The sequence below is a fragment of the Mytilus galloprovincialis genome, chromosome 5 (genome assembly GCF_965363235.1).
Source record: "Mytilus galloprovincialis chromosome 5, xbMytGall1.hap1.1, whole genome shotgun sequence".
Taxonomy (NCBI): domain Eukaryota; kingdom Metazoa; phylum Mollusca; class Bivalvia; order Mytilida; family Mytilidae; genus Mytilus; species Mytilus galloprovincialis.
Window position 1 is genome coordinate 18694926 of NC_134842.1, and position 13290 is coordinate 18708215.

At 32.1% G+C, this 13290-nt stretch overlaps 1 protein-coding gene across 1 annotated transcript in view; it reads left to right on the forward strand.

Moving 5' to 3' along the window:
- Positions 1 to 13290, forward strand: part of LOC143077018 (nitric oxide synthase 1-like) — a 41038-nt gene that overhangs the window by 12914 nt on the left and 14834 nt on the right. The window contains exons 8-14 of the mRNA XM_076252907.1: positions 251 to 352; positions 1060 to 1254; positions 4468 to 4559; positions 7261 to 7405; positions 10750 to 10854; positions 11416 to 11465; positions 12569 to 12797. Of these exons, the coding sequence (XP_076109022.1) occupies positions 251 to 352; positions 1060 to 1254; positions 4468 to 4559; positions 7261 to 7405; positions 10750 to 10854; positions 11416 to 11465; positions 12569 to 12797 (918 nt within the window). The remainder of the gene's footprint in view (positions 1 to 250; positions 353 to 1059; positions 1255 to 4467; positions 4560 to 7260; positions 7406 to 10749; positions 10855 to 11415; positions 11466 to 12568; positions 12798 to 13290) is intronic.

Genomic DNA, 13290 nt, shown 5'->3' on the forward strand with positions numbered 1-13290 from the left:
TTTACGAAATGTTTTGGTTGACCAGTATGGAACATTTATTTAACAAATGTTTATTGACCTTTTATAGACATGCTCCCGTTGTCGTATATTTCCACTTGTTTAAGACAAGTCATTTGTCGTATATATACTGCCATAGATTTGGAACCCACCAAAGATTTGAGTCCTACATATATGATTTGATTAGCATGTCAAAGCAATCTTATACAACACAGATAAGTATTTATTAGTAAGCATTATATTTTTCTTTTAGAAAATAGCCCGAAATCTTGGAATGGATACACGAAATAACGCGTCACTATGGAAAGACAAAGCAGTTATTGAGATAAATATTGCAGTTCTTCACAGCTTTCAGGTGGGAAAAAATAAAATCACAAAACTACTGAAATCCAAGAAAAAATCCAAAAGGAAAGTTCCTGATCAAATATCAAAATCAAAAGCTCAAACACATCAAACAAATGGACAACGACTGTCACATTCCTGACTTTGTACATACATTTTCTTATGTAGAAAATGGTGTATTAAACCTGTTTTTATAGCTAGATATAACATAAAATTGAAAATGGAAATGGGAATGTGTGAAAGAGACAACAACCCGACCATAGAAAAAAAAAACAGCAGAAGGTCACCAACAGGTCTTCAATGTAGCAAAAAATTCCCGTACCCGGAGACGTCCCTCAGCTGGCCCCTATCAGTGATAATGAACGCCATACTAATTTGCAAACGCTCACTTGTATGACAGTTGCATTAAATTCCATTATATTGACAACGATTCGTGAAGAAAACAAACAGACATAATAGGTATAAATTCCAAATAAAGGTGTACATCAGTTAACATTGTTATGATCTGAATCATTTAAAAAAAAAAACAATATGCCTCAAAGAAGCAAACAAAGACATATAGAAAAAACACATTAGCAAAAATGAAAGACAAGAATACAAACATGTACAATAGCACAATAACAAAAACACCGGACTTTTAAGTACAAAGCCACAGTAGTGTAAAAGTGAATGATATAGTATACTAAATGTCCATTCCATTTTTTCTATCTTCATTTCTAGTCGATTGGTGCTACTATAGTTGATCATCATACAGCTTCCGATTCATTCATGATCTTTATGAAAAATGAGTACAAACAACGAGGGGGATGTCCTGCTGACTGGGTATGGATAGTTCCTCCAATCAGTGGCAGTTTAACGCCAGTATTCCATCAAGAAATGGTTATGTTTAAACTTAAACCTTCGTATGAATATCAGGTATGTAAGAAAAAAGTTTGTTTAGTTGAAGATTTTTTTTAAAATGAAATCAACTCCATATTAAATTATTTTCATGAAAAAAAACCATGCAAATACATGTAGTTATTCAGATACGTCTGATTGAAATTTTAATGAGGGTTTATGTGGAACTTTTTAATGTTTAAGGTAGCACAATACAAAGACTTTTCATCCCCAATCAGACATCTTTAAACTATGTAGTTTCACTCACCCTTCTTTAAATTTTATAAATGAGGTACCAAAAGAAAGAAGAAGGATTAATCTTTTAAATTGTGATAATTTTATTATGACATAATTATTACACAATTAATTGTTATGTAATTAGTTGCTATATTGTGATGTCCATACTTGAATGTATTTAGCATCTTTGTTATTCATAGCATCCCAAAATATTTTATAGATTCTTGCACAACACAGTTTGACCTCCAAATCAGTGTCTCAGATTTTTCCTTTTGTATTTCATTCTCTCTTAAATCTTCAATGAAGTTCGCAACATCAATTCATAAGAGATCACTAAATTCAATTGGGTATAAAATTTGTTCTATTGATGTTTTTGGAAATCTGAGACATGGTTTTGGAGATCAAGCTGTGTTGTACAAGAATCTATAAAATATTTTGGGATGTTATGAAGAACAAGGACGCTAAGTGTGGATATCACAATATAGCAATTAATTACATAACAATTAATTATGTAATAATTATGTCATACTGAAATAATCATAATTTAAAAGATTGATCTTTCTTCTTTCTTTTGGTACCTCATTTATAAAATATAAAGAAGGATGAAATGAAATACATCAGTTTAAGGTGTCTGATTGGGAGTGACAACAACTTTGTATTGTGCTACCTTAAATCCTCTTTCGTCAATAATATTTTTCATTATCTCTACTAGAACACACCCGTGATATCGCGGGTCCGTGACTGAATAAAAGTATATAACTATGCGTAAGCCTTATTTTAGTATTGGTATTGTCATCTGATAAAGTCGTATCGATTATAAGATACACAGTTGTCTCTGCTTTCAAATCTTTCTGTTTGAACCCGTCGACCTAGAACTTACCAATTATTGGTAATATTATTAGTATTGGTATTGTCATCTGATAAAGTCGTGCCGATTGTAAGATAAACAGTTATCTCTGCTGTCAAATCTTTCTGTTTGAATCTGTCGACCTGGAACTTATCAATTATTGGTAATATTCAGGTCCTGGAATTAAGTATTTTTTAATCAACAGCATTGTCCAATAAAGTGGAATTCTTTGATTTGCTGTTTTACGTCATGCCCGCTAACAAATTGAAAACTGTACCTATACGCATTATTTTAAGTCCAGATGTTTAGTAAAGTCTTACTGATTAAAATACTACAATAGGTAAAAATTTGACTGAATTTAGTAGTGTCAACCCTGTGATTATGACCCGTGTATATAGCAAAAGCAAATACACTGTTTGGTGGTGCGCCTGTCAGATGCGGAACGTTCAGATAAGGTAATAGGTAACATGTAAATATACTATTGGTATCGGTATCGGATTCGACCCGGAACTTGTTTATTATTGGCATTATTAATTATGTGGAAAACAAAAGGGTCTGGAGTGGTGTAATTTTTAATCTACACCATTGTCCTATATTAGCTATATATAAAGTTTAATTCTTTGATTTGTCGTTTTTACCCGATGACGGCTGATAAATTGGACCTCGTTATTTTAGTATTATAGATAGGCAAATGTTTCATGGTAATAGTTGTATTCTTTGAGAAATACAAATAACTTTGTTCAATACTAAATCAACGTTGTTGTAGAAGGAAAACACAGATCACAGACACAATGTGTAAGCATTACATTGGCGCATTTTACAAATGTGTACCAATGAACAGTATAAATCATCATGCTTATCGGATATAAATCCAAAACTTGAAAGTCTCAAATTTCCTTTTTCTGTGAAATAGATAACAACCGATTAATAAGATATAAGAAAATGTGGTGTGAGTGCAAATGAGACAACTCTACATCCAAGTCCCAGTTTGAAAAAAGTTATTCACTATAGGTTAAAGTACGGTCTTCAACACGGAGCCCTAGCTTTCACCGAACAGTAAGCTATTAAGAGACCAAAATGACTAGTGTAAAGCTATTCAAACGGGAAAACCAACGATCTTATTTTTATTAATAACGAGAAAGATAACACTTATAAACCACATCATCAAATGACAACTGTTGAACATCAGATTCAAGGAATTAGGATAGGTTCAAACAATTTTTTTAACGTTTAAGTAGGTACCAGCCTTCACCTTTATCTGAAAAAATAGTGTAACATCACAACACAGCAAGACACACTAAAAAATATCAATTGAAATGGCTTAATTCAATCAAAAGACATATTTACACTAATGAACATTCACTGAGCGAATAAATTTCAGCTATGATACGATTTAAATACAAAATCAATAAAATAAGGGATAAAGAATTAAAGGCAACAGTAGTATAACGCTGTGAGATGTGAATATCAATTAACAAAAAAGAACAAAAACCTTGTACAAAAATCCGTCATATACATCTTTATACACAGGTAAATGAAAATAATTTTGAGGTACTGTATACTGTATACAGAGAATGAAAATATTTTTTTCATAGTAAATAGAAGTAACAAAATAAAGTTATACTAAAGACTTATCATAGCTGATATAAAGACAAGATGTAACCCTGAATGAGTAAACATTAGATAACAAAAAAGCATTATAAATAGTATCAACAAGTCAAATTAACAAGACAGTACAATTTGAGAGAACTCGCAGTTACTGAGAACTAGTTAATAGTAAAAAACAATTGATTATAAAAAATGATGCATCAGACACTAAAATCAACTAAAACTGATCTCTAAGAAAAACGCACAGCAACTACTACAAACAAACAATAAACACTCACTACAACCGCAAACCGGAGATAAATAAACTCAGGTTATCTGCACATTTAGTGTTGCTATCTATAAATCAAAAAGTTCTAACCTTTTAAAATATTTAAAATGCGTCACAGATATGAAATTTATATCACAATCATTTGAATGACTTTGATTTTGTAGTCTTGTCTTCAAATATATTTAAAATGTTATGTTATTAAAACATGTATATCTTTTCAAAATTATCTAATTTTTAATTACTGTATTTCATTTTTCTTCTTCTAATAACGGCAACATTTACAATATTACAGGACGAAGTATGGAGAACATTTGTTAGGAAAAAGGACAGAATTAAAAGATCTAAATCGCATCAAAGTAAATTAGGTTTTAAATGCGTTGCAAGGTAAGGAAAATAGTCAAAAACTTATTTGTTATTCATATATACTCACCACATGTGTGTTTGTTTTTGTTACAGTTTCATTCGTCAGAGATTAACTCTCGTTGCTATCTGATTATAAAATAGAGAATGGAAATGGCGAATGTGTTAAAAAGACAACAGCCGAAGGCCACACATGGGTCTTCAATGCAGCGCCTAAACAAAACTTGTACTAGTTCAGTGATAAAAGACGTCATATTAGACTCTGAAATATATAAATGAGCTCAAATTTAAAATTATACACTACTAACAAAGGCCAGAGGCTCCTGCCTTGGGACAGGTACAAACATGCGGATGTTTAAAACATGTTTTTGAGATCTTAACACTCCCCCAATTTCTCTAACCAATGTTTAAAAAAAACAAACACAGAGAAACACGCAGTAAAATTCAGTTTTAATGACGTCCGAACCAGATGGCAGAATAGGCATAGTGAAACACATGTTAAACTACTCTACAAAATGCGAGAGCGAGATATTGGAATTGGGGACTTTAGTAGAAATGTTCCTAAAAATATAAAACAACACGTTTAATAATTTATTGCGTCCGAAGCGCTTTTCTGGATTTACATTCATCAGGAACGCCCAAAGCCAAACATTTGAAATCCGAAGATGTATAAGTACCGAAAATCGTTGAAGAGCTATATGTTAAAAAATACCTAAAATAAATAGCCAAATTCATCTAAAGCCAACTTTGCCTGAGGGAGTTGAAATCTTAGTTTCATAATAATTTCAAAATTTAAAAACGGACAATTTTAGTAAAGTTTGTTTAATCATGTCAGTACCGAAGCACTGACTCCTAACTTATGACCATAAGACAAAAAGTCAAAAAGACCGATATCGAACACAACATTATAAACATGATACCAGAGATTAGGAAACGCAAACACACAAAAGTTTCTCTAGTAGTTGCTGCAGTCCCTGCTTCTCCCTTTTTTTGTATTAAACACAATTTATATCACAGAAAGTATAAGTTAACGGTAACAAACTTGTATATCTGCATGTCGGTAATACATATTCATAATTGAGTAAAGCATGCTAACAAAAGAGTATGTAATCAATATAATTTATTTGAGATAAATAATGGATGAAACTAGATCATAATAGAATGATATTAAATAGAACACAAAATAGTTCAAGTATAAAAACTGTTGTACTCCATTTATTGAAATTGAGACTGATGAGTATTTGTCACTTGTGGATAATGAGCAGTCTACTCTGGTTTGCTAAATATTGTTTTTCTTTTGTACATTCGTTTGTTTCTGTACTCTTTTCTGTTCATTGTCCTATGATTCTTTCTACAGCACGTTTTGTTACTTTATATCGTTTAATTTTTTAGTCCGTTTTGATGTATGTCTGTGATTTATGTTTACACAGTTTTGTATGCTTGTGGGCCTCAATTGATTTGAACTCACTTTATAATTTCCTATCAAACATCTTTTTTTAGTAAGATATATATGAATATTTGTTCAAATTTTTTATTTTGTATTGTAAAACTGTGTTGTATGGTTGCACGTATTAGCTGCTAGATCCCAAGTATTGTCATATAACCTATATTGGGCTGCCCGCCCAATTTTGCGGAGCTATAAACAAATATAAACGGGTTTGAATACTTTTTTTTCTCGAAAAGTTCCTTTACCGAGTCAGAAGAGTGACAGTTGTTCTCCAATTTTTTGTGCTATTTTAGCATTTATTGAGCTGTGTGAGAAAGATATGTTTCATCACTAGTGAAAAATCTGTTCTCAGCAAATAATTGGTCGACATTTGATTATGGTGTTAATTTTCCTTGATTTCTTCTGAATTTCCAAAAGAGGGGCGAAAGATACCAAAGTGAAAGTCAAACTCATAAATCGAAAATAAACTGACAACGCCATGGCCAAAAAGAAAAGACAAACAGACAACAATAGCACACACACCATAGAAAACTAACGAATAAGCAACACGAACCCCATACAAGCACTAGAGGTGATCTCAGGTGCTCTTGAAGGGTAGGCAGAACCTACTCCACACGTGGCACCCGTCGTGTTGCTTATGTTATAACAAATCCGGTAAATAGTATAATTAGTTAGGTCACATTCATGAAATGGAAGGGGATTGTAGTTACGACATAAGGAACATATTCGATATCATTTGTGAAACGGTTATTCCATAACGGTCAACCAACTCGTGATGGCGTCCGTAAAATTTACGAAGGGATGATTTCAACTTCACCAATTGGAACTCTTGGTTTAATAGCTTCCTTGTGAGCAGCAACTCTCTATCAAGAAAATCATGATAGACTGTGACGTCATGAAAAAGGATACCATGTCTGATGACGTCACATATAAAGAAAGGATAAAAATCATTAGGAGACAGATTCAACCACTTTAACTCGTGTATAACTTTGTTTCTCCACTCTCAAAACTTAAATATTACAATTAAACTAACTCGAGGGGAGAAATATGGTAACACATTTGTTGCAGTGATCTATATTTTCTATTCGTTACGTTTGTCAATAACTTTCGATTTTGTCAGTTTTTTTTATAACAGCGGTATATACTGATTATGCTTTTATTTATGAACTTTTTGAATTCATCTTGCAGAATATATTTTTGGTATACGCATTTATATTACATTTTGTTTTGTTTTAGAGATTTGCATGAAGTATATTCAAATATTATCTTTGTTTTCAGCGTTGTTTTTTCATGGACAAGCTTAATGATGAAAGTATTATCCAAGCGTGTTAAATGCACAATTCTGTATGCAACAGAGACAGGGAGATCGGAAAGATACGCACATACACTGCACAAAATATTCCGACAAGCATTCAATTCACGGGTATGTATATAGTGCTTTACTATACGATAAAAACATACTATTTATTAGGGTACCTGTTTCAAATCTCATATGAACATCATAACATGGACCCTATCATAAAAAATTATAATTTGAACAGTAATCAATAAAATAATCTTTTTATCGATTACAAACTGCTTGCAATATAATTTCAGACCATATTCTTTTGTATGGATAGATGTAACAACTGGTCAAATTTAGAAATATGGCCGTTCTAATTAATATATACAACCACATCCAGTCCAAAACAAAATGCATTATCAGGACGAGAACAGGACAATGTTTTATATTCTGATTTTTAATAATTCTACATATTACACATCACACTACTCAAACAAATTTTTCTGACTTTCGGCCAACCAATCTTTGCTCCTTTTCCTAAAGGCTGTTTTTTTCCATTTCCAAATTGGCTCCTTATAAAATATTTTTCTGTATATTTTCGAGACAAATTGTTCTGTTGTATTACCGTATAATGTTAATTATTCTTGATGTCCGTGTGTAATAAAGATTTACGTTGAAATAATGTAATTTTAAATACAGTGAAACCTGTATTAAGTGACGATCTAAATGAGAGCAAATAAGTGGTCTCATAACACAGGTTGTCTTTTAATACAGGTTTAATTTAAATGAAATATTAGGGGATCAATAAATAGTAGTCTCTCAACAGAGGTGGTTGCTTGATACGGGTGGTCTTTTGAGCAGGTGTCACTGTATTTTCTACCAGCAAATTTATATTTGTTAAAATGATAAGATCGAAACTTAGTTACGAATACTTTCAAGGATTTATTATATATAAAACATACATTAGATATTAACTTATATATACAAATTCATGTACTATATTGTAATGTGTTAATGGAGACTAAATCTATTTTACATAAGACTTAGTTGTCAACAAGTCACAAAAAACAACGCATGTAAATATATTCTTTCTTTGAAACAGACGAGACACCATTTAAACACGTTTCGACCCCAAGGGTGACTGGGGTGTAGAAATATGGTCACTTGGTCTTCTCCCGACCGGCAGTAAAACGCTTGCCGAAGTGGGTCGTCCGTTTGGCTGTGTGGGATGTATGAAGTTCGCAGTCACGTCCGGTCAGAAGGGGGACGTTAAATCCGATGCCTCGTGTAAAGAAAGAGCCACGCTCTTTGCACGTGAAAAACCCTTGCAACAACTCTTTGAGGGGTCCGTAGGTGGCCTGTTGCAAGGCAAAATTTCTGTCCCTATCCAATATACCCTCATTTTCCAGTGGCAGTCTAAATTTCCCCGACCATCATCCCAGATGGCCACTATTGTATCAACCTACCTATTGTATTTATTGTGAACTTGTTCTCGTCCTGAATATGCATGAAATATTTGCCACTGGACTTTAAGCAACCAACAATCAATCAATCAATTTAAACACGTTTCAGACCGCGTGATTGTATACCGTTTTATAAGCGTAACCATTTTATTTAAACGCCGACTCGTATAAAAGTTCAACATAATGCAATGCTATCAAATATTATACAAGCTATGATATACTGATAATACCTGTCCGTATACTAGACCATTTATTTTAAAAAGGTTTTTAGTGAGTAAATATAAAGACATGTGTACCTTATTCACTGCAATAAAGTACAGCCAATGCACATTATTGGAAATTGCATAACGATATTTACACAATTTAAAATTTTAAACAAATATAAACCTGTCGTGTAAATGGTTTCAATGTTGGCAATTAAAGGGTTATACAATGTTCTTGTGAATAGATTATTTATAACAGAGGATATCTTCATAAACTCAAGTTAACTATGACTAAATACACAGAAGTATTATAACCCGCCATGACACATACATTTCTTTCTTGACAAGTTACATAAAGTTCCTTTGACATTTTAATGTAGTTAGTGCCCGTCTTTGAAATTATGCTTGGAAAGCCTTAATCAACCATAACCTCATTTCACAGAATTAAATGATACTACTTTTGTCATTCATACGATATTAGCCTTGGGTCGATTACATGGAATGTAGCACAATACAGATTCCATTTTGTATAACTACCTGTAACTCAATATTATGTAAGCACCTGGTTTTTATATTGTATATATATAAAAAAAGAAGATGTGGTATGACTGCCAATGAGACAACTCTCCACAAGAGACCAAAATGACACAAAAATTAAAAACTATAGGTCACCATACGGCCTTCAGTATATTGTGTCATAGATCAAACTTATGAATTCGGTGTATAGATATAGGACGATGTGGTGTGAGTGCTGCCAATGAGACAACTCTCCATCCAAATAACAATTTGTAAAAGTAATTCATTATAGGTCTATTTTTACATGTTTTTGTTTAAATGTCTTTTTGATCGAGTTAAGCCATTTCAAGTGATATTTTTTAGTTTGTCTATGTTAAAATGTAACACTAATGTCTGAAGTTAGGATGAAGGTTGACGTCTAGTGGTCAGTGGTTGTGGTTTTAAATATTTCTTTTCGTTTCTTATAATGTATATACTAGACTATTTGCTTTTGGTTTTTCCTGTTTGAATCGTATTACACTAGATGTTTTCGGACCCTCTAAAGCTGACTTTTTGGTGTGAGCCAAGGTTCTGTGTTGATGGCTGAATGTTTTTTTAACGATAATTGTTACTTCTTTTATACATTGTGACTTTGATGGAGAATTGTCTGATTAGCATTCATACCACATCTTCTTATCTATATATAATAGTGTGTGTAGCAAACACATCAGCAGATGACCTACCAAATTAGACTATTTACCGGATTTGTAAAGCAGGATCTGCTTACCCTTCCGGAGCACCTGAGATCACCTCTAGTTTTTGGTGGGGTTCGTGTTGCTTATTCTTTAGTCTTTAGTCAAGACTGTGAACGATAAGTTGAATCTTTATATATTTCAAATATATTTAGAGATATCTTGGTACCAACTATATATGTAGCTACATAACGAATGAATTATCCAAAAATCATAAGATGCAAACAACAAATAATGTTATTTGAAGCCATCTGATCAATCAACTTTATTGTTCTTAGAGAAAGATTTAGTTTTAGGGGGAAACGTTTGATATATTTTCAATGAGAAATAACGTTTTCCTGAATATAAGATCATCAGGTTTGTCCGGTATCGGTTAAGTGAACCATAAAAGAGTTGCAAAGGATAGCATAGGGACACCATGGCTAAAAAGGAAAAAAAAACAAATAGACAAACAATAGTACATAAAAACACAACAGAAACAACTGAAGACGGAGCAACACGAACCGTACTTAAATCTGGGTATATATCAAAAATGTGTTATTATGGTTTCGGTCTTTGTTTTGCCTTATCAGGTGTTGAATATGGACAGTTACAACTTAAGTGAACTCAGACAAGAACAGCTAATACTTTTTGTAACAAGCACATTTGGGAATGGCGATCCACCAGAAAATGGCAAGGTAACTTTTAAACAATTGCATTCTAATTTACATTTATTATTTCAAATGAATATAAATCAAACATAGTTGAAAAACACATTACTTTAATATCGATAATTCAATTTAAATGAGTCAATATGATGTGTTGGAACACGAGAGAAATCTTTGACAAATTATGCAGAAAGTGATAGATAGAAAATTATATAACAGCGTTGACGAGAGTTTGAAAACACGTTTTCAGAGTGATATAGGTAGATTTTGCACTGCAACTCGACATGCTCGAGTCGTGTTTCAATTTATTTCAAAATCAGCAATCAACACACTTGTGTTGAAATTTATTAGACATAGAATAAGAATAGTTACATTTACATATTATGGGATTATCTGTGATATAACTGTTATACATGCTTGAAGTCAGCTGCAAACCTTTGATTTATAAATATCAGTCCAGGACAATAAATTGGAAAATTATAAAGAATCTAAGGTTTCAACTCTCTCAGGCAAAAAGGTATGGATAACGTTCCTGAGGCGATGGACATAATTGGATTTTATATATCTAACATACATCATTGGCTATTTTAGAATCTTGCAAGAGCATTAACGACAGCAAAAGAATTGCCATTGCAGACAAAGTAAGTTATTCATCTATTTTCTTTGTAGGTCGGTTTAGCTTTAAATGCTCTCGAACGTGACATATTTTTACTTTAGAAAATTTAGACTCGTATGAACCTATATTTTCCTTGAACACTTGTATATAAATCATATAAAATTGCGTTTTTTATCCAACGCAATCATAGGTTTGAACGTAGTTTTGAATTTAGACTTGTTTATTTATATATATACACATATATATATATATATATATATATATATATATATATTGTTAAAACTTTTGCACCGAAGAAGGCCATTTGTTGAGCCGAAATATTTGCAATTATTGTATAATTATATCATCTGTTCAGTTTTTCCATCTTTGTGCGATGATATCAATACTTTTTGGTGTTTTGTTTTTCATCTATTTATCGGTATTGTTACACAATCTTTTAGACTCATATAATATTTTCTGTTTGTGTAGTATTGTCAATTTTGATGATCCAATACCTATATAGTTTACTGGTTGGTAGATTCTTATAGACTCTATATATATATACATATATATATAAACGCCTAAAAAAGTGTACACAACAACTCAAAATACAAAAAAAGTTAACTATAAATGTAATTATATATAAATATTTCGGATAACAGATATCCTTCCTTTGTGAGATTATGATGTTAAATGAATCATCTTTAAGTCTTCTTAGATTAAACTGTTACAATCGTGAAATTTATACAATAAAAAAGTCAAACCGAACATCAGTTAGGACGCTTACACCATTCTAAAAATTTATTAAACATGACATAGGTTATTTGGCTTATAACAACAGAGAGTTCAAATATATGCTTTAAATACAAATAATAATGTGCGATATGAACTAGCACAATTCTAAAACTTTAACGGGAACGACAATTATGATTTACAAGAATGATTACGTCAATAAAATTACCAAATAGACAGCACTGAACGATCTAAATTTATAAATATTTTAAATTGACAAAGTTAAGTAGCTGCAACAGACTCTGAGTATTTAAACATCGCGAACAAACAGCCGTTAAAATGCAAAATTAAGATCGCATGATCATTGATTTGCACTAGTACAATTTATAACATGACAGAAACTCTTTTTTTTTACAGTGGCAATAAGAGGCACACAAACGGCCACAAAAATAGTCCTCTAAATTATTTGAAATTCTCAGTCTTCGGACTTGGGTCTAGTGCTTACCCAAATTTTTGTGCATTTAGTAAACTGATTGACAAAACAATGGAGAGCTTAGGAGCTACCAGGATTTATAGTATTGGAGAAGGAGATGAGTTATGTGGTCAAGAAGAAGCATTCAAAACTTGGGCCAAAAGAGTTTATCAGGTAATTAGTGCAAAAGGAACAAACGCATTCAAGTTCTGTGTTAGTCAAATACATTTAAGATTTTGTAAATAACTTTTGGAAAAGTTGATATGAAAAAAGAAGATGTGGTATGCTTGCCAACTCTCCACAAGAGACCAAAATGACACAGAAATGAACAACTATTGGTCACCGTACGGCCTTCAACAATGAGCAAAGCCCATACCGCATAGTCAGCTATAAAAGGCCTCGAAATGACAATGCAAAACAATTAAAACGAGAAAACTAACGGCCTTATTTATGTACAAAAAAGTGAACGAAAAACAAATATGTAACACATAAACCAACATCAACCACTGAATTACAGGCTCCTGACTTGGGACAGGCACATACATACATAATGTTGCGGGGTTAAACATACTAACGCTCAGGATAAAATTAACGAATATCACGGCCCAGGCCATGTGTAAATTTCCAACAATCTATGGCTTCCATGAATTATTTCGATTCTAATAGG